The 21,905-nt window shown below is 45.1% G+C and overlaps 1 protein-coding gene across 4 annotated transcripts in view; it reads left to right on the forward strand.

Annotated features, from left to right (window-relative positions):
• The window catches only part of PDE2A (phosphodiesterase 2A), a 733,167-nt gene that overhangs the window by 494,262 nt on the left and 217,000 nt on the right, over positions 1–21,905 (forward strand). For all 4 annotated transcript variants that reach the window (XM_029602059.1, XM_029602057.1, XM_029602058.1 and 1 more), the window contains 2 exons: positions 535–644; positions 3,845–3,900. In XM_029602059.1, coding sequence (XP_029457919.1) covers positions 535–644; positions 3,845–3,900 — 166 coding nt within the window. The remainder of the gene's footprint in view (positions 1–534; positions 645–3,844; positions 3,901–21,905) is intronic.

The raw sequence follows: 21,905 nt of genomic DNA on the forward strand, positions 1-21,905 counted from the left end.
AGCTGGATGAGGAGCCTTCTTGAAAATTCAGCCAATGCTGCTTGAATGTGCTTTGGGCATTGAAGCAGTCCTGTGCTTTTTCCCTAATGTCTGCGTATCAGCTGCATCTTAACCAGGTATTTCAATACCTGATACATGACGGCATCTTATTTCTGTAACAGCATTGCTGGCTAACTTTGATCCATGGAGGGAGAGGGGAGACACAGTTGGGATTAATCCTGGGTTTTTAAAACTCTTCTCAAAGCATGGTGGGTTTTGCAACGCTCAAGGTCCCACAGAACCAGAGAAGTAACTCTGTGTCCCTCGTGGCTTGGAGTTTCCTGGAGGCTCTGGAGGAGAGTTTTACAGGTAAGCCAGTGAGTGAGAGCAGGGTTCAGTTCCCTGACCTCGAGCAAGCCTCTTAATCGTTCTTCAGCCTAGGTGGTAAGCTTGTTGCACAGTGCTGTGTGGGCTGATGGCTCTGGAGGAATTGCAGATGTTGGGAGCTGTGGTGCTGTTCCTGCTCTCAGTGGCGCTCTGTCCTTGTTCTTGCAGAGACGCTGTTCTGCGCCAGAAGCGGATGGAATGCAGCGGCCTGCCCCAGGCGGAACTGCTGGGCCCACAGATGAGCGACCTGGCTGCACCGCTCCCTCCCAGTAAACAAGGTAGAGAAGGGCTTCATGGAGCACCCCCCTCCCCACTCCATCTCCTAAGCTCCCCACCGTCCTACACCGGCATCAGAAACCAAGTCCCCGCTGTCGCAGTGCCATCACGTTAGTTTGGCAGTACCGCATCCAGACCTGCTGCGATAAAGGGACTGGGACTGGAAGCGGGTCGCTCTTTGCAAAGTGACAGGCCTTCTGTGGTGAGGAAAGTGCGCTGAGCTTGCCTTCCCAGCCGGCGCCCCTTACGAATTGGGCTGCATGCAAAATCCGCAGACTTCCTCACAAAACAAAACTTTTTTCTTTTTTTTTTTTTTGCTAAAAAGTCTACCGGGTACAGCACAAAGCTGCCATGAATGGGCAGGAGGTTTTCCAGCCTGGCAGTCTACAGCAGATTCCAGCACACGGGCAGTGTTTTAAGCAGATTCAGCCCCAAACCAGGGTGAAATAGCCCCACTTTGCTCCGTGTGAAATGTATGTGCGCCCATCTCCACTTCAACCTGCTGAAAACAAGCCAGTTAAGGAATAAGAGGTGAGCAGAGATGATGCATCAGAGGGGAAACTTCCATACTGCTTGCGGTATCGCAGAGTTGTCCTTTGTACGCAGCTGCGTTTGTAAAAGAAGACTCCGCCCTGACCCCGCCTCTTTTTTTCATGCTGGTAAAGTGCGCACACTTTAACTCACATAGGGCCCGATGCAGTACAGTGCGCTTGGCCCAGTCCGCATCTTGACACGCGTTTTGGACGAGCTAGAATAACTCCCGCTGCAATAACGGGATTAGCACCTCCAAAACACGCCTCCAAACTTGCGCGTAGCTAATAGCGCTCCTCCCATGCTGATGAGGCTCTTAGATAGTACCCTTGATGTAAAAGATCGCTGTGCACCCGATGCGCACCTTTTAACCTTCAAAAATGAACGCCGGCCCCGGAGCTGGCATTAAGCCTCGAGGCGCCCCAAGCCATCAACAGAAAAGCAGAAAATAACTGCTCTGCTGTGGTTCCTCTTGACTTAATAGCGTCGTGATACTAAGTAGGAGGAGCCACAGGAATCAGTAACAGGACCCTTGACGGCGGTCAGGCTGGGAAAAGAGAAGCTCGTTAATTGAACGTCCAGTTCCTAACTCATGGCTGCGCACCCGATGCCGAGGACTTTCTAGGGACGCGCGGTTTCCCCTCGCGCATCCTTTTTAACGCTGCTGTTCCTTTGCGTATCGCGGCGTGCGCCCAGGAGAGGTGGATGGGCGCACATTAAGAAAACGGGTGACCGGTTTGGATGCCCATTTTTAGCGCCTCCATATTGCATCGTCCTAATACTGGATGGGGGAGGGCTCACACTTTTTAAAACACATTTTTACGCGGGTAAACCTTTGATGATTTCCTCATTCCCATGGGAAACCAAACCACTACTTGTCATCTTTAGCCTTTTTCTGAGCAGAGGCCTTCTTACCAGGTTTTTTTTTTTCACAAGAGGGCTTTAACATGTAGAACGGGAGTAATGCACTGGCCCACCAGACACACGACCTAGCTCAGCCTGAGAAAAGCTAACATCTCTCATTCAGAGGGCGTCCATCTGGAGAGATCATTGCTTAGACCTGGCGAGATCAAAATGTTTCTGTGGACTTAAAAGGAGCAAAAGGCTTTGAAAATGCATCCGTGTAGTTTGGAGACGGCCTTTGCATGATTGGAGATGAGCGTGCCAGAGGAGCCCGCTTTGGGTTCTCTGCTAAAGTTACCGGGGCAGTTCTTGGAGGGACGGTGCAGCGGGCAGCTGCTGTCCAGTCGTGCGTCCTCAACGCATCGCACTCCCTCTTAAAACACACATTCAGATGTGGGCCGTGTGGGTTGTTATCAAATGTGAGCCCAGCAGGGGCTCTTATATTAAAAATCGCTGCTCCCTTTTCCATTTGGTTTAGTGCAGTGCTCGTAACTGAGTCCAACGGTGCTGAGACAGTGGGAAGTGATCTGCTGACTTCACTGCACGAAGGCAGCTCCTCCCTACATGGGACAACAGTGAGGTCATTGTTCCATGCTTGGAACTGCAAAGAAAGTCCCCGCCTCATTTACTATGTGATTACCCCATCCATTTGCATTCATTCTGCAGTGGTACCAGGTAGAGCTAGGGCTGCCACTTCATCCAGTTCAAACTCACGCATGCTGTTCCAGATTTTGCCCTATTGCATGTATGGACTTGTACAAAGCTAGATTTCTTAGGGAAATCTAGCTTTCCCCTTCAGCTGTCTGTGCAGCATTCCTGCTTTAAGTGTAGAAGTGTGATGCCCTCATGGGATGCTGATGATTATCTGCTCTTCAGCTCTACGTCATGTAATCATGCTCTGCATGGGTCTCTGATGAAGATCTGTTCTTCAGCTGTCCATGCTGTATTCATGCTTTATGTGTATCAGTGTGACACCTGCATGGGGCTCTAATGATGATCTCTTTAGTTGTTTGTGCTATATTCATGCTTTGCATGTATCAGTGTGACACCTGCAAGGGGCTCTAATGATGATCTCTTTAGTTGTTTGTGCTGTATTCCTGCTTTACATGTATCAGTGTTGTACTTGCATGGGGCTCTGATGAAGATCGCTTTTGTTGTCTGTGCTGTATTCATGCTTTACATGTATCAACGTGAAGCCTGCATGGGGCTGTATTGAAGATCCACTCTCCAGCTGTCCGTGCTGTATTCACACTTTACATATATCAGTGAGATGCTTGCATGGGTTTCCGATGAAGATTTGCACAGTTAGCACTCCAGCTGTTTATGTTCTCTTCAATTATGAAATAAAAATCAGAGTGAGAGGGAAATCTTCCTGATCTTGTCTATTTCAGCAGCCAGTTATATAAGGCACGCTGTCTGCCTGGCCCTGCCATCTGACATGCACTCTGTCTCTGCACTTCATTGCCTGCTTTTCAACAACAGTCCTTAGCATTTGCTGCAGGAGACTCCCCGTGCAGCAATCCCCTCCCAGTGCTGCATGGCTCCATTGCATCCAGGGTTAGCCCGTAAAAATCCCCCAACTGTCCACTGATAACTGGGACCGGGAATCCTCTCAGAGCCTCGAGAGAAATGTCCAGCCCACTTCTCTGGATGTCAAGAGGTTCTCATCACAGCACCTGTAAAGCTCACGCTAGAGACAAGAGCAGTCCCCCCCCCCCCCCCCCCCCCCGTGCCTTATTAACTTCTGGTTGTTTCTTCTTCTTTCCAGTGTTAATAATTCCGCTGGTGGACCAGGACACTGGAGGAGTGGTCGCTCTTATTCTGGTAAGTCCAGGAGACTCACCTTCTATACCTGTAGGGGGAAAGCCCATTTTATTAGTGCATGCTGGTGCCTGAGTATAGGATGTGTTGACCTGCATAGAAAACCAAGCAGCCAAAGAGTGGAAATCAGCAGCCAAGGTAGCTGACAGCTGGAGCACGTCTTCTGCTCTCTTTTGAAAATACTGCCCATAACTTTGTCTGATAAAACAGAATCGGTCCATGTATACTGCAGATGCTGCTGGCAGCCTGCTGATGGGACAGGCTACTAAGGCAACAAATGCTTGTGGCCACTGAGATCAGCTTGCCTCAGGTTGACCTTGGCTTGAAGGGGCCAGTGCTGCGTGCCATTCCCTCTGCTATTTTCTTGCTGTAAAATGCGGTGCATCCGTCTCATTGCTTTCCTTAACCATGCTGCAAGGCTTCTGAACATAGAACGTGTAAAATCCTGGTAAAATCCGGTCACTGGATCAACGAGCCTCCGTGCAGGCCCACCAAGCTGGAATTTAAGATGCTCAGAAATGGAAGTGAATTAATTTACAGAAACATTTTCCACCGTACGGAACCAGAGACAAGCAAAGCTTGCAGGTAACAGTTTGGGGAAAATCCCATGGGAAATCCCTAACTCTCACAGAATTGAGACGATGGGAAATAATGGCATGAGCCATCAGGATTCCATGGAAGGCCTCCGATTTCTGCTGAAAAAGGACCAGAAGCTTCATTAGATGCTACAAAGTTTCTTTGTGAAAAAAAAAAGGAAAATCTGCAGAAGCAAAACCAGCAAAAAAAAAAAAAAAGGGAAATTCACCTGTATCATTTTGCTTTGAAAATATTTGCAAAGCACAACCCGGGACTGTGAATGACCTGTGTGGCCACCTCTGCATTGCACATTAAAAAAATTCTGAATGACAGAGGAAGGCATTCAGCAACATCAGTGACAGGTGGCACATTTAAGACTAATCGGAGAAAGTTCTTTTTCACTCAATGCACAATAAAGCTCTGGAATTTGTTGCCAGAGGATGCGGTTAGTGCCGTTAGTGTAGTTGGGTTCAAAAAAGGTTTGGATAAGTTCTTGGAGGAGAAATCCATTAATGGCTATTAATCAAGTTTACTTAGGGAATAGCCACTGCTAATAATTGCATCAGTAGCATGGGATCTTCTTAGTGTTTGGGTAATTGCCAGGTTCTTATGGCCTGGTTTGGCCTCTGTTGGAAACAGAATGCTGGGCTTGATGGACCCTTGGTCTGACCAATTCCTTATGTTCTTATGTCCATAGCAGTCAATTTCTGACCTCTCCTGAAGGCTAACATACTATCGGCATATTAGGATGGGGTACAGATTTCTAGGAATGTAACTAGATTCTTTGTAAACGGAGTAAAATGCTTGGGCAAGACAGGACACCAGGCTGGATCTGGATTTTGTTCCTCACCTTTACAAATCCATGATCGAGATGAGTTGCAAATTCAGGTACACTTGTTGGGTCCCTTCCCTAGAGAGCTTACAGTCTAAGATCTGGATTCACTAAGCCGCTATGTTTTATCGTCGGAGGGGCCTAATATTGCAGGAGAGCGGTCCCGCAATAATTTGCCCCTCCCTGACTAAACATTGCGGCAGAAAAGCCTACGAGAAAAAAGAACATGGCTGAGGCTTATTCAAAACACGAGGAAGGTCCCCAACACACGGAGCTGCCATTGCCTTAATGGACTCTGTGGCCCAACATGGCTCCCCCCGCAAAGTAAACATCACCAGTGGTCTTATTAGGACCCCCTACTCACCCCAGGACCTCAAATTGAGGCGGCCCCACATAAAAAAGTAAAATAATAGATTAAAAGTGCCATGCAAGGATGACCCCGCCCCTCCTTATGCGCTCCCAGACTCCCTTGCCCTGTCAGCTCGATGCCATTTTAGACCCCTGGAGATTCTTTACTCACTTGTGGACGGGAGCCGCGTTGGGCTGCAGGGCCCTTAATTCTACTGCAGGCCCCAAGGTAGGGTCTCGGTGCTCCCATGGTAGAAAAGCATTTTGAGAAAAGGTGTAATTAAAATAACGGGGCTGACAAATTTCTAATTCAGCCAAGTTATTTATTTACATGAACTGCTTTGCAAAATTCATGCATGCAAATGCCATGCAAAACAGGTCATTATAATAGGGGCTGGTTTCGTGCTCGAATATCTCGCGATATCGCCCTATTTGCTGTCTAACACGCATTATGACCCTATCTAAACCCCCCCCCCCTACCTTTGTCCAGGGATTTACGCCTCCCGGAGGGAGAAGTAAATCCACGCATGCCAGCGGGCCACTGGCACGCCGAGACGTGACCCGGGGGCGGTTCCGGAGGGCGCGGCCATGCCCCCGGACCGCCCCGGGCCGAAACCACGCCCCCGGGCCCGCCCCCGAAACGCTGCGTCCCACCCCCAAAACGCCGTGTCGATCGGCCCCGCCCCCGACAAAAAACCCCGGGACTTACGCGAGTCCCGGGGCTCTGCACGCGCCGGCAGGCCTATGGAAAATAGGCGCGCTGGCGCGCAAGGCCCTGCTCACGTAAATCCGGGTGGATTTACGCGAGCAGGGCTTTTAAAATCCGCCCCATAGTGCCTTCAGAATGTGGAATGAAGAAGATATGATTAAAAGGGAGCATGATTAAGCGGTGGGGGTGATGAGGAAGGATGATTTAGGATTGGGAGTTGGTCAGGGAACTGAATGCTTTCTGGAACAGGTACGTTTTTAACAGTTTCTTAAATTGTTGTGTTGATGGTACGAGACATAAAGAATCTGGCAATGAATTCCACAAAATGGGACCTGCTACCGAGAAAGCTCTTTTACGAGTTATTTCTAATCTAGCAAGTTTAAGTTGCCAGTCTGGATTCTGTACAATTTCTCGATTTTTTTCTGTATATTCTCATCTGGCTAGTGATGGCCAGGGGGTGGATGCAGCATCGTAGTGAGCTGGTCCTGTGCTTTCCTTGGCGGGTTCTTTGCTTCTTGCTATCAGCCCATCAGGTCTGAAGATGGGCAATTATTAGCTGGTGCAGCGAGCCATGCAGAGGGTACCAGTGCAGTCAGAGGAGGGGGCATGGAGAGATTAAAGAAAAGGTTAATTAAGTAGACCACCTCTTTTCAGTAAGTACCTAATAGGCCACCGGAGCTGGAAAAGGCAGTGCCATCACTTCAGAACAAGACTCCTGTTAATCAGTTGACAGGGACCAGAGGGAACTGCCTAAGTGGATTAGCAGCAACACATCACAGACAAGATATACAGCTTTCCTCTCTTTTATTGAGCTTATTAAAAGGGAATTAAAATGATTAACAGCCCCTGACCTTCCAGAAACAAATGTGCTGCCGGAATATCCTGGTGGGGACTTGCAGCCTGATTACAGCAAAAAAAACAAAAAAAAAACCAAGGACACAAACAGATACTCACACTCACACATAGCATATACACAGTGCCAGACACATGCATGCACACACACAGACACTCTATTTGCACACCATTTCTCTGATTTTATGCCTTTACTCTCCTGAGACCAAAAAGCAGGAACAGTGACTGTGGTGGAAACCAGTTCCTGTACAGGAAGAAAGCTTTCAGACTGAGTAACGAGCGAGCGAGCTTCTTGGGGAGCGAGCTTCTTTAATTTTTAATAGAATGATGGCAGTGTGCAGCTGAAACAAGCTGCCCCTAATACTGAGGGCGGTGCCATCGAGAGCTCAGGGAAGAGGTTGCTGCCCCAGGCTCCTTTCTGTCCCTCAAATATAACCGTTGTACTCGATGCAGAGCTGGGCTGCTGTGCCAGGCACCTGATTACAGACCCTGCCTTACTTTGACTTCTTAATCCTGGTTGTCTTGCAGGTGACAGGAGGCTGCAGTGCAGTCTACACCTCCTTTGACTTGTTCAAGACCACTTACCCCTGTCCAAGCCCGCCTGCATTCAGTCTGCATGCAAGGTCTTCTTTCTGCTGGAGTCCTTGGGGTAGAACAGGGTCTCAGCTGATAAACAGTGCAAGCAGTGTGCAGCTCTCTTAACACCTTGAGATGTTCTTCAGATAACCTTTGTGTTCAGCCCTATCTCTGCTTCAAACCCGTGCGATATGGAAAGACAGAACGGTCACAGCTGAGGATTAGTTTACATTCCCTCTCTCTCCCTGGGAGACGGGCTGGGTGGGTTCAGCCCCCTTGTTTCCTTTGAGAAGACCCAGGCCTTCCCCTCATCTCCGTTAGTTACTTGTCCTGGCTTGGATGGAATTCAGTGCAGTGGATTTCCAGTTTTCTGCTATGCACTGTTCCCCTTGATGATCTTCAGCCTTAAATCACCTCTTTTTGCGACCCAGGTAGTAACTTCAGTGCTGCATGCGGTCTTATATATCATCATTCTGCTCTGGTGGAACTACCTCCTATCAGTATCCCTGTGAATCGCTGCCCTTTGTGGATTTGATGGGATGTCCCCCTAGGGTCTGCTGAAATCAGAGACCCAAAATGTACAGCCCCAGAAAATGGAATGCTTTATTTTATAGCCTTTGAAAGCCCACATGGAAGGTAGTGGCTCTTTAAATATCATGAGCAATACCAAAAGAAGAAAATGAAAATCTAGACCTACCCAGGTTCTGAGTGACTGTGCCCAGCTTTCCACTGCCGGTCAAGCAGCCTTTAGCACAGGTCTGAGATAAGCTGATCGTCTGTGAGGGGGAAGACACATAACTGAAGCTTTGCCTCATTTAGTTCTCAGTGGGAGCGAAGGATTTGGTGAGAGAAGGTAACGGTGGTGGGGCCACTTGGCAATATTGATCATAACATGATCAAATTTAAACTAATAACTGGAAGGGGGACAATAAGTAAATCCACGTTTCTAGCTCTAAACTTTCAAAAGGGAAACTTTGATAAAATGAGAAAAATAGTTTAAAAAAAAACTGAAAGGTGCAGCTGCAAAGGTAAAAAGTGTGCAACAGATATGGGCATTGTTAAAAACAAACAAACAAAAAAAAAAAACCATCCTAGAAGCACAGTCCAGATGTATTCTATGCATTAAGAAAGGTGGAAGGAAGGTCAAAAATTGGAAGAAGGATCCATCAGAAGAAAACCCTTAACAGCCCCCTGCCTATTCGCTCCCTCCTGTTACACCAGCTATTATCCTAACCTGCACATAGTTATGTTAGAATTGCACCTGCACTTGTTTTTCCTGTTTTCAAGTTGCCCGTTGCGATTGTTCTTGCTCTTTCTTCGCTTTTCCTTGGTTCATTGTATCCCCTCCCCATTCCCTGTTTATTGTAATTTTTCATTCTACAGTTTCGCTGTAAACCAATATGATGTCTCTACTAATATCGTTATAGAAGACCCTTTAAATAAATAAATAAAATAAGATAAAGCATAAGCATTGGCAAGTTAAATGCAAGACATTGATAAGACAGGCTAAGAGAGAATTTGAAAAGAAGGTGGCCATAGAGGCAAAAACTCACAATAAAAACTTTTTAAAATATATCCGAAGCAGAAAGCCTGCAAGGGTGCCGGTTGGATGATTAGATGATCAAAGGGTTAAAGGGGCACTTAGGAAAGATAAAGCCATAGTGGAAAGATTAAATGATTTCTTTGCTTCAGTGTTTACTAAAGAGGATGTTGGGGAGGTACCCGTAATGGAGAAGGTTTTCATGGGTAATGATTCAGATGGACTGAATCAAATCACGGTGAACCTAGAAGATGTGGTAGACCTGATTGACAAACTGAAGAGTAGTAAATCACCTGGACCGGATGGTATACACCCCAGAGTTCTGAAGGAACTCAAAAATGAAATTTCAGACCTATTAGTAAAAATTTGTAACCTATCATTAAAATCATCCATTGTACCTGAAGATTGGAAGGTGGCCAATGTAACCCCGATATTTAAAAAGGCTCCAGGGGTGATCCAGGAAACCATAGACCAGTGAGCCTGACTTCAATGCCAGAAAAATTGTGGAAACTGTTATAAAGAATAAAATCACAAAACATTTAGAAAGACATGGTTTAATGGGACACAGCCAGCATGGATTTATCCAAGGGAAGTCTTGCTTCACAAATCTATATTTTTTTGAAGGGGTGAAGAAACATGTGGACAAAGGTGAACCAGTAGATGTGGTGTATTTGGATTTTCAGAAGGCGTTTGAAATAATCCTGCATGAGAGGCTTCTAAGAAAACTAAAGAGTCATGAGATAGGAGGAGATGTCTTTTGTGGATTGCAAGATGGTTAAAACACAGGAAACAGAGAGTAGGATTAAATGGTCAATTTTCTCAGTGGAAAAGGGTAAACAGTGGAGTGCCTCAGGGATCTGTACTTGGACTGGTGCTTTTTACTATATTTATAAATTATCTGGAAAGGGGTACGATGAGTGAGGCGATCAAGTTTGTGGATGACACAAAATTATGCAGAGTGGTTAAATCTCAAGCGGATTGTGATAAATTGCAGGAGGAACTTCTGAGACTGGAAGGTTGGGCATGCAAATGGCAGATGAAATTTAACATGGACAAGTGCAAGGTGATGCATATAGGGAAAAATAGCCCTTGCTACAGTTACACAATGTTAGGTCCTATGTTAGGAGCTACCGCCCAGGAAAGAGATCTAGGTGTCATAATAGATAATACATTGAAATCGTCAACTCAGTGGGCTGTGGCAATCAAAAAAGCAAACAGTTTGTTAGGAATTATTAGGAAGGGAATGGAAAATAAAATGGTGACTGTCATAATGCCTCTGTATCACTCCATGGTGAGACCGCACCTTGAATTCTGTGTACAATTCTGGTTGCCACATCTCAAAAAAGATACAGTTGCACTGGAGAAAGTGCAGAGAAGGGCAACCAAATGATAAGGGGCATGGAATGGTTGCCCTATGAGGAAAGGCTAAAGATGTTAGGGCTGTTCAGTTTGGAGAAGAGACGACTGAGGGGAGATATGATAGAGGTCTACAAAATCAAGAAAGAACTTGAACAAGTTAATTTAAATCAGTTATTTACTCTCAGATAATAGAAGGACTAGGGGCACTCCATGAGGTTAGCAAGTAGCTCATTTAAAACAAATCGAAGAAAATTCTTTTTCACTCAGAGCATAGTTAAGCTCTGGAATTCATTGCCAGAGGGTGTGGTTACAGCAGTTAGTGTAACTGGGTTTAAAAAAGGTTTGGATAAGTTCCTAGTGGAGAAGTCCATAAACTGTTATTAATCGATGTGGAATAGTAGCTTGGGATCTATTTAATGTTTGGGTACTTGCCAGGTTCTTGTGACTTGGATTGGCTACTGTTGATGGACCTTTGGTCTGACCCACTATGGCATATCTTATGTTCTTATGTAAGAGTTTCAACCTTCTAGTCATCGGTTTCTTTAGCTGGGACCTCTTCAGAGCCCACAGGCCTTCCTCATGAGGCCTTTGAACTGGTTTCTCAGTGCATCTCCCAGCCTCTCCACCAGCAAGCTTAGGCAGTTCTCTTGGCTCCTGCTGTGCAGCTCCTTGCCAGAAAAGATCCCAGACTTGACAGTGACATCTCAGTAGCCTCCACCCAGTACACTCTCAGCTGAAAAGTAAAAATTCAAACATGGGCTTCTGACCTTAAGATTCCTTCCAGATAGTGGAGCCAAGCTCGGACTCCAGAAATGTGTTTACTGGGAGAAAATCAGTCAGCAATATAGTTCCAGTCATTCAAAAGCTTGCGTCCCTTAGCCCTAATGTCCAGAGCTGCAGGAGTTCTCCATACCTTAGTGGATCTGGCCTTTCCTCTCTCTCCAAAGATGCAGCTGCCCCTTACTAAAAAAAAGGTCTGGAGATGCCTCCTGACTCATCCTATTAATGCTCCAATGAGAACCGACAATAGCTTCAAGTAGCCAACCAGGAGCAACTAGTATGTGTTATTGTACTGTGTGTATCTAGTGGTGCGACAGAAATGTCATAAAAGAGGAAACACGCAAGAGGAAGATTTTCAAAGCATTCAGGTACCTAACTTTAGGATCTTGGTTTCGGTATGACCCTAAAAAATGGGTGGCTACAGGTGTGGCTGGAGGGTGGGAAAATAAAAGTTAGGTTGTTAGCACTGATTTTCAGCATCAGGATTCTAACGTAGGAGCCTAAAACTGGGCAAAGGAACAGCAGGACTTTATTTAGATGCTTAAGTTTTAGGACTAAAGTTAGGTGACTGTTCAGCTGAAAATTTAGACTTCTAAGAGTGCCTCAATGTAGTTGTTTATTTTTTTTTATATTGGCCTCACTGTACTCATGCTAATGATAGGCAGTAAGCTGCTGGCACTACTAGCCTTGATCTCTGGGCCCATCCAGTCACACCACAGGCACTGGCAAAGCGGGTGCGGTGGGTGTTTGAGCAGCCCCAATATCAGATCTTCTCCCCGTGTCACCTTTTCAATCTCCTGGACTCATGGCAGCTGAGAGATGAGATTGAAAAGCTGATGTGCGAGGCAGATCTGGATACCCACAGAGCTAGCATCTATGTATTTGGCGGGGAAAGGAAGCCTGTTTTCAGGACATTACACGAAGTAAAAAGATATCCAATCTGCAGTCTGACATTTGATTTAATGTACAGGGGACCTCTGTTGTCAGATCTGAAAGGCTTTGCACAGCTCACTTGTGGGGGGGGGCAGTGGAGGAAGAGCAATGACTTCAGTTAACCTTTAGTACTGAGCTAATCAAGGATCCGCTCTTGTAGTCCTGCAGGTTAAACTGTTTGTCAGAAGAATGAGTTAGATTAATGGCTTTGCATGAGAAAATATGATCTGCTGGGATTCCTCCCTGTAATTGTCTGTTTTATTTCTATAGTGCCCTTCAGTGCATTCCGTTCCAATGAGAGATCTGTTAGTGGTGGCAGGACTGAAAGTGCCAGAGAGATACAACTAAGGTCGTGTTTTGTTAAACTTTATTAAGGCATGAAATAAAGAAGTTTCCATACAATGTGTTCAGATGGCCTGACAGACAGCGAGGAATCAAAATCCATTCTTACCTTCTCTATTCTGCAAACCAGGAGTGACGAGTACCCAGGCACAGACTCTGCATCAGCCTTGAGTCGTGGCTGTGAAGTGATACTGGTGCTTTGTTCTGTCAAGCTCAGGTTTGGATGTGGGGCTAGGTCCTAGTGGGGGTATGGGGAGAGAGGGATAAGTCAGCGTGCAGCTGACGGATGGCAAGGGAGGAGCTCCAGCATGAGCTGGCCAGCAGCAAGCTGCATCTGCAGCATAGCTCTCTGCTTCCAAGGGGGGTGGGGGTGGAAGGAAAGAGGAATTTGGATTCAGAGGCGACCATCACGAGCCCTGACCTTTTTCCAGTCTGGGGTACTGATGCACAGATGTAATGAAAAAGACACAGGACTGCTTCTATGGCCAAGTCCATAAGCAAAGCTGACTGATACCTGGGGGTACCCTGCACGGCGCGGCAGATACTAGCACGGGAAGCTTGCTGGGCAGACTGGAGGGACCATCGGTCCTTTTCTGCCGTCATTTCTATGTTTCTATGTTCCACCCCACGCATGCAGCATCAAGTGTGGTCACCCCCAATCACTAGCCCCTAAGGCCGTTCTGGCTAAGGCTTACAATTTTCCTCAAAAAAAGTCATCACATACTGACCAATGATTATTTATAATGCAGAAAAGCAAGTAATTTACCTGTACAATTTAACAGCCAAACTATGTTTTAATGACCAAGATAACTTTATTAACAAGCACATGAATTTTTGTACACTCTGTTAAACATCGAAACTTTGTAAACCGTTGTGATGGCGAACCCGAACGACGGTATATAAAACTCGATAAATAAATAAAATAAGAAATACAATATGTGAACAGCATTCTCAATGACGCCTAGTATGATGGTGCCAATGTACATTTATTGAATTATTGCAGGAAAAAATAGAGTCAAAGAGGAATTAGTGTTGGAGCTGTATTGCAATCCACCTGTCTCAATCTGTTAAGCTTGGCGGTCCGCGAGCTGCTCCTGCAAACCACCGCACTCACCTTTTTGGCCTGGCTGTCCCTGCTGGCTCCCGACACAGCCAAATACCTTCAGTCCTCCTCGCAGCAGGACGCCGCCGACACAGGAGGAAGCTGCACTCCTCCTAAGCGCATGCATGCTCAATGTCATTTCATTTAAAGGGCCAGTGGGGGGAAAAGCCCCACAGCGCCTCCTGATGACATCACATGTTCAGGCCTATAAAAGGCCCTTGCTGTCTCTCCCTCACCGCCTCAGCCACAGGACCAACTACTTCCTAGTAGTGCATGTTTCTTCCAGCACTCTAGTCTTCAGTCTTCGTCCAGCTGACTTCAGTTTGTTGTCTGTCTTCATCCCTATCTGCTCCATCCACATTTATTTATTTATTTATTTATTTTATTTAAGGTTTTTATATACCGGCATTCATGATAAAATCACATCATGCTGGTTTACAGTAAAACAGTGGTGCATAAAAAATACAAACAGGAACTATAGTGCGGAAGACAGCAGTTACAAAAAACAGGGATGCTTAAACTGGGAGAGGAATGAAAAGAAAAGGTTAATAACATTTGAAATATTTACAACGAATAGAAAATTGAGCTGGTTGTGTCATAGAACTTGAAGTTGTGGGACATTAGTTGGCCACTTATTAGTTGTGGGACACATTGCCCACTTATTCTTGTTCTTGCCTACCTGCCCTGCCTGAGGGAGGCCTCAGATGGATACCTGGTTTGACCTCGACCTGCATCTTACATATAATTGACCGCTACCTGCCTCTTACCATTGCCTGAACCCTGCCTACGACCCAGTTTACAACAGACCTGCTCTTCTGCCATCAGCAGAGACCCCACCTGAATCCTGCCAGCCCCGGCACCCAAAGGCTCAACCCGAGGGAAATGTGGGCTGATATAGGTGAAGGTCTGTGCTTCGCCTGTTTCTGCCGGCCAATAGTGGGAACCCTTAGGGCTCCTCCCTGCAGGTAGAGTCAATCTTGCCTCGGCCCAAGGGTCCACAAATAGAATACAATCAAACTCAAGTGGAGGTGTCATTAGAGACTTGGCAAGTGATGAGATATCTTTGTGTAGGAAGCACATCGGTAGATGCCAGTTACATCATTAAAAAGGAACACCGACAGTTTCTTTCCCTTCTGGAGATTGTCCATGCCTAAGTGTGCCCCACATGGATTGAGGATTGCTATTGTTTATTTCGTAAACTGCTCTGACAGTTATGTACTAAATCTGAAAAGTACCCAATTAAAGCATTGTTTTCCGTCTCACCGTTCTATAACATTTCTTGTCGTGGCCCAGTTTTCAGCAGGAAACAGACCCAAACATCTCTGGAATACTGAAATCCACAGCTTAAACCTAGTGCCATGCTTCCTCATCCACCCTTGTTATTTTTTTTACCAGGGCATTGGATTCAAACATTGGTGCCACCCAGAACACTCGCCAAGCCAGCCCTGAGCGCTGGAAGGACACTTGAGATTGCTCTGTGGCTGGCGAGGTTGCCCCAGCAGTAACAGCCATCTCTCCATTTTCCCTGGGCTTACGCCCTCCAGCTATATGGTGCGTTTGACTCCTGCCATCCCCTTTGGAAGAAAGGAAAGCCTGAATTTGAGCTTTCTGCAGCACAATGGCCTCCCTGAGCCACAGCGGCTGGCCCAAGCCTAATGCCTTCCTTATAAGAGAAGGGTCTGGATTTTCACCGTAGCTTTGCTTAGTTACTTCACCCATTATTTACTGAGAAAAAAACTCTACCTCAATGCCATGCCATTTTACTGAACTCTCTCTTCGTCATGTTTAAGGCAAAGTGACATCTCCAGGATATTCTGTAGGTGATCACATTTCCAGTAGACTAAATACAACAAGGTAATAATTGCCATCTTAATTAAATTGCAATCTCAGAAGCCCAGAGGGGCAGCATCGGAGCAGTTGGCACAGTTCTTATGGGAGGCAAGAATGAAACTAATTAAGGGGAAGAAGGGGAAGGGATACTGTTATTAGCTTTCTGTATACAGGAAGCCATGCCAAATGAGAACGGCTTGCCTTGCAGGGGCTGAATCTGACACCTTCCAACCATTCTTTTCTCTCTTTGCTAAGCATCTTGGAGAAAATGCAGTTGATTAAAATAAGGATTCAGCTATATAATTCTTTATTTATCAATTTTTTTCAATCTTACAAATGAAGCAAATGGTTTATACAATTGAATTTTACACATTCAAATTCAATTTTCAAGAAGTAAGCAAATAATACAATAAACCTTGTAATACAGCTTCATAAACGTATAAAGAAAGAAAGAAGGGTTTATTTCTCTATAATTAAGAACACATAATAAGGTAATTGAGTAGACTTATAAGGAGGAAACAACAACCTTAATTAGTCATATTTCTCCTGACTTCATTGGTTATTGGACTTCTAATTTACTTTTCTCCAAATAATTTTTCATATCCTGAGGATCATAAAAGATATACCTATTTCCTCTATGTCTCATTAAACATTTACAGGGGTACCTGATATTAACCTGAGCCCCTATATCTCTAGCTTCCTTAGCAAGTCCCACAAATATCTTCCTGCGAGCCTGAGTATCTTTCACTAAATCTGGATACATCCAGAGTTTTTGTCCGTAGTACAACTTTTCACGCTCTTTCAAAAAGGTCCTAAGGACCAAATCTCTATCTGCCGAATGGGTAAAAGATACCAATAATGTTCCTCTCTGTTCTAATTGCTCCTCTGATGGAGTCTCTAGGTATGCGGTAAGATCTGTTTCTAAATTAACATTACAATCTCCTATACTCATCTCACCTCCACTTTTCTTTGAGGGAATAAAATAAATTTTTGATATATCTAATATATTACCTTGAGGTACCATTAAAATATCTTTGAGATATTTTCTAAACTGTTCCTTTGGTGAAATTAACTTCACACTTGGGAAGTTAAGGACTCTCAGATTTAAATATCTTAATTTATTTTCTACATTTTCTAACCTCCTCTTCAACATATTTTCAGATTGTATAAATGTAGATTGTACCTCTTGGATTACAGATATTTTATTCTCTATATCTTTAGTATGTTCTTCTTGTATTTTTACCCTAGGTTCTAACTCTTGTACCACATTTTGTGATTTATTCAATGACCCGGCTAACACAGAGACAGATTTTTCTAAGGTCACAATTGCTTGCCATATTGAGTCGAGGGTTATGATATCAGGTTTATCCAATTTGGGCATTAAGAGATCCAAATTCACCAACCCCGTTCGACTAGCTTGTGAAATCAGAAGCATTTCACTAGTCGCTTCATCCTTCCTCTCTAGTTCTTTCAACAAGTCTTTATGTCCATGTAAAGACTCTCCAGTTGTTTCACCAGAACCTCCCTCTACATTCAGAGTCATCAGATCTCTTAACTGATTTCTCTGAAGAAAGTCCTGGTTCTCTCCTGGGTTTGGAGGTAAGGGTGTCACAGGAGCACCTGGGCTCAACGATGTCTGATTGTCCAGTGGGGAAAGGCTATGTCCCTCGCCTTTCCCCTCAACGGACCCCACTCCAGGTGTGGAGGTTGTTGCCGGGGAGAAAAAGCCCTCAATCTTCAACTGAGCAGGGGTACCTGAGGCGGTTGTAGAGGACTCCGTCCTCAGGCGTCCTTTCCGCTTCGTATGTGGCATGATAATAGGTAATAGTGGATGTGGGCTTACCTCCGCGTATCCTCCTTTTATATTCGAAACAACCCTTCGTGAAGAGGAGAAGAAAGTCAAGTCAGCACCAAGTCTGCAACAAAGTCGCAACTAAGTCGCGCGCGCCCCTTGGGCGCGCGCGGCTTAGGCGACGCGCCGGCGGACGCAATGCGCCGCAGGAAAGTGAAATATTAAAGAAGCCTCCGGTCAACGTCACAAGGTAAGGAGGGCGTGGTTAGGCAGCAGCCGTCGGGGCCAGGAAGTGCCCTTACCCCCGGAATGCGTTGTTCTCAGCCAAAATCCTTCTCCTCTCAAAGTTCAGCAAGCAGCTCTTCAATTTTAAAGAAGCCTCCGGTCAACGTCACAAGGTAAGGAGGGCGTGGTTAGGCAGCAGCCGTCGGGGCCAGGAAATGTCCTTACCCCCGGAATGCGTTGTTCTCAGCCAAACTCCTTCTCCTCTCAAAGTTCAGCAAGCAGCTCTTCAATTTTAAAGAAGCCTCCGGTCAACGTCACAAGGTAAGGAGGGCGTGGTTAGGCAGCAGCCGTCGGGGCCAGGAAGTGCCCTTACCCCCGGAATGCGTTGTTCTCAGCCAAACTCCTTCTCCTCTCAAAGTTCAGCAAGCAGCTCTTCAATTTTAAAGAAGCCTCCGGTCAACGTCACAAAGTAAGGAGGGCGTGGTTAGGCAGCAGCCGTCGGGGCCAGGAAGTGCCCTTACCCCCGGAATGCGTTGTTCTCAGCCAAACTCCTTCTCCTCTCAAAGTTCAGCAAGCAGCTCTTCAATTTTAAAGAAGCCTCCGGTCAACGTCACAAGGTAAGGAGGGCGTGGTTAGGCAGCAGCCGTCGGGGCCAGGAAATGTCCTTACCCCCGGAATGCGTTGTTCTCAGCCAAACTCCTTCTCCTCTCAAAGTTCAGCAAGCAGCTCTTCAATTTTAAAGAAGCCTCCGGTCAACGTCACAAGGTAAGGAGGGCGTGGTTAGGCAGCAGCCGTCGGGGCCAGGAAGTGCCCTTACCCCCGGAATGCGTTGTTCTCAGCCAAACTCCTTCTCCTCTCCTCAGCTATATTTCTGAAAGTGGATGTCCAGTCTAACTTTGCACAGAACATAAAATGGGTCATATTGGGTCAGACTAGAGGTGTCAGCCTTCATTCTGTTGATGCAACTCCATCGCTGCTCTCTGCTTCAGTGGCAGCGGGGAAAAGGGGAATTGGATTCAAACAGCAACCAACAAGGGCCCTGACTTTTACAGTTTGGGGAACAAATAAATATGGAGGTAACTTGCTGATGCGGCTGTTACTACCCCTATCCAATAAGCCTGATACTATGAGGCAACTCCAACATTGCTCTCTGCTTCAGCAGCGAGGAGTAACAGGGCATTGGATTCAAACAGCAACCAACGAGGGCCCTGATGTTTATGGTCTGGGAAAGTGATAAGCATGGGGCTAATCTGCACGGTGTGGCAGATGCTACCATAAGCTTGCTGGGCAGACTGGATGGACCATTTGGTCCTTTTCTGCCATCACTGCTATGTTTCTATATTTCTCATGTTATAAGTTCTGGGACAGGAGTGGGGCTGGATGCTGGTGGAGCAGGCTGGAGCAAGAGTCCTCTGCTTATACCAGCCAGCTTCCCCTCATGTTGAGCCCCCCTCAGGAAGCAGAGACACACACTAGGGTCCTAAAAGGAGTCCACAGGAGTGAAACAGACCCGCTGCAGGAACGGGAATAAAAGGATGCCTACAAGACAAAACAAGGCAGAATGCATGGCCACAAGAAACAGGGAACAAGATAAGACCATGACTAGGATCCAAAGCTCTAGCAGAAACAGGTTAGAGACGAACGAGAATCAAGAATACATAAGCAAGACAAACATGAGGCCCAGACTAAGGACTGTGTCGGGAACTGGAGCCAGAGACCAAGGCCAAGCTGTGCAAGTGTGCACGGTGTGAGGCTGGCTTACATGTGAGAACCTTCATTTTCAGCTCCTGTGAATTTCAATGTTATAACAAAAAAGAAAACGGAAGAAAAATGACTTTTCCCACTGATTTCCTCCTCTGTGTGTTTTAACAGTTATTCTTCCACCGATTTCTTTTTGTTGTAACGTTGGAAGTCACAGGAAAATAAAACAAAAAATGAAAATGAAGATCCTTCCTGTATGTGAAACCGAACAGGAAATACATGGTCGCCTGCAGGATAAACAAGCCATAGAGCCGAGAGGACCTAGAGTGTCTAACCTGCAGTCCTTTACGGGGCTTCAAAGAGAGCTCACCCCTGAGAGCTCACCTGCTGTGCTGCGGTTTTGCAAGCCTGTTTGCACAGGCTATCAATGGATTTATGTCATTTCATTGATGATAAATACCATTTTAATAGGCAGAGTGAATCTGTAAGCTGTCAGTTTTCTGTCTCTTTTCTATATTTCTTTTATGTGTATGTTATGTTTTATTTTTATTTGGTTTTTTTGGATGTTTAAAAATGTTATCCATGTAGAATTGTAGCGGTGCAGATTATGCATTTTTGAAATAAATAAATAGTGCTGTGAAGACTTTCCAGACAGTCCACGTGACTCACGGAAGATCCCTGCTAGCTGGTGCTTTTCCCCAAGTCTACCTAGCTAATAATAGTTTATGGACTTTTCATCTTGGAACTTGTCCAGTCCCCTTTTAAACTCAGCTATGCTCGATGCCTTTACCATTCCCTCTGCAACAAATTCCACAGCTTGATTGCATGTTGTATGAAAAAATACTTTCTCCAGTTAGTTTAAAATGTCTTACTTATTAGTGGCATAAAGTGTCCCCTAGTCCTTATACTATTTGCAAGGGCTAATAACTACTCCCTATTTACCTGTTCCACCCCACTCATGATTTTATAAATCTCTATCATATCCCCTCTCCGTTGTCTCTTCTCCAAGCTGACGAGCTCTAACCTGTTTAAGTCTTTCTTCATAGGAGAAATGCCCAACTCCTTTATCTTTTTGTTGACCTTTTCTGCACCTTTTTGAATTCTGCTGTATCTTCTTTGAGATGCAGTGACCAGAACTGCACATAGTGCAGATGCATTGTGATATTCACAGTTTTTTTATTCCCCATTCCTTTTCAGATCATTCCTAACATTCTGCTTGCTCTTCTGACTGCTGCTGCACGCTGAGCTGAGGATTTCAACGTATTATCCTCAAGGATTCCAAGATACTTTTCCTGGATGGTGACTCCCAATATGGAGCCCAGCAGTGTGTATTTTGAGTTAGGGAAAAATAATCTTATGTCCTTCACTTTGCACTTCTCCAATTAAATAGCATCTGTCACTATTTACCTATTTTAAAAATTAATAGCCTGCACTATCTAGATGCCCAGGTCCCCAGACTGGCATGGTCCATCTGCATTTCCTCATATTTTGCTTGATATAGACTCCAAGACAGCATTTTCAGTAAATTGGATAAATCAATCTATAATATGGTTCTTGGAGAAGTACCAAGAAAATGTTTGAGCGTGATTACTAATTATTTTTTATTTATTAATTTACAGCTTTTTAAACCCCCTCATATCCAATATAGAGTTGATCACTGCAGCTCATGGTAAAACATTTATAAAATCATTTAAAAAAAAGCATAACAAACATACATAAACATAAAACGCAGTTCATAAAATCTATATCCTATACAGGATTTTAATAAAATACCTATGAAAAAAGAAGCTTTTTCCTAAAACTTGGGTAATCTGCATTGTTCAGGCACAGCATTCCATAACACTGGGCCCTCAGTTGAAAAGGCTCTGGATTTTTTCTGATGTAATTCATGGACTGAGGGGACCAAAAGCAAATTTAGTCCAGAAGATCTCAAAGGCCTAACAGGCAAACAAGGTAAATAAATGGGATAAACAGTGTGTCCCATCACAATAAACAATTTTAAATTTTGGGCAATATTTTACATTTTGACCCTCAGTTTTATTGAGAGCCATTGTAGCAGTTTTAATTGTGGAGTAATTCTATCTCTATTCTGACGGAGATTGATTTACGAGTCAAACAAAAAATAACCTCCCGGTCTAATCGCAGCTGTGGGAAGACCACGTCTCCACCAAGCAACTTTTAATTTCCATTTCACAGACGAGAAAAAAATGATATGCAACACTTCATCTTTCATTATATTTATTAGAGATAAAATTCTATATGGTTATGGCACAGTTGCTATATTCATCCCATCTGAGCCCCTTAGCTCCCGGGGCTCATCTCTAATAACTTTCATTAACAGGGCATGCAACCAATCAGAGTTTCATTCCCTGATGACAGGCATTCTTACAGCACATCATTATTCATAATGTTATATAATTGATCCAATCACAGACCCAATTTAAGGTCTGCTGCCAATCATTTATTGTCTCATTGTAACTAAGCCTGAATACTGAAACAACACCCATTTTT

Source organism: Rhinatrema bivittatum, chromosome 5 (assembly GCF_901001135.1).
Source record: "Rhinatrema bivittatum chromosome 5, aRhiBiv1.1, whole genome shotgun sequence".
NCBI lineage: Eukaryota > Metazoa > Chordata > Amphibia > Gymnophiona > Rhinatrematidae > Rhinatrema > Rhinatrema bivittatum.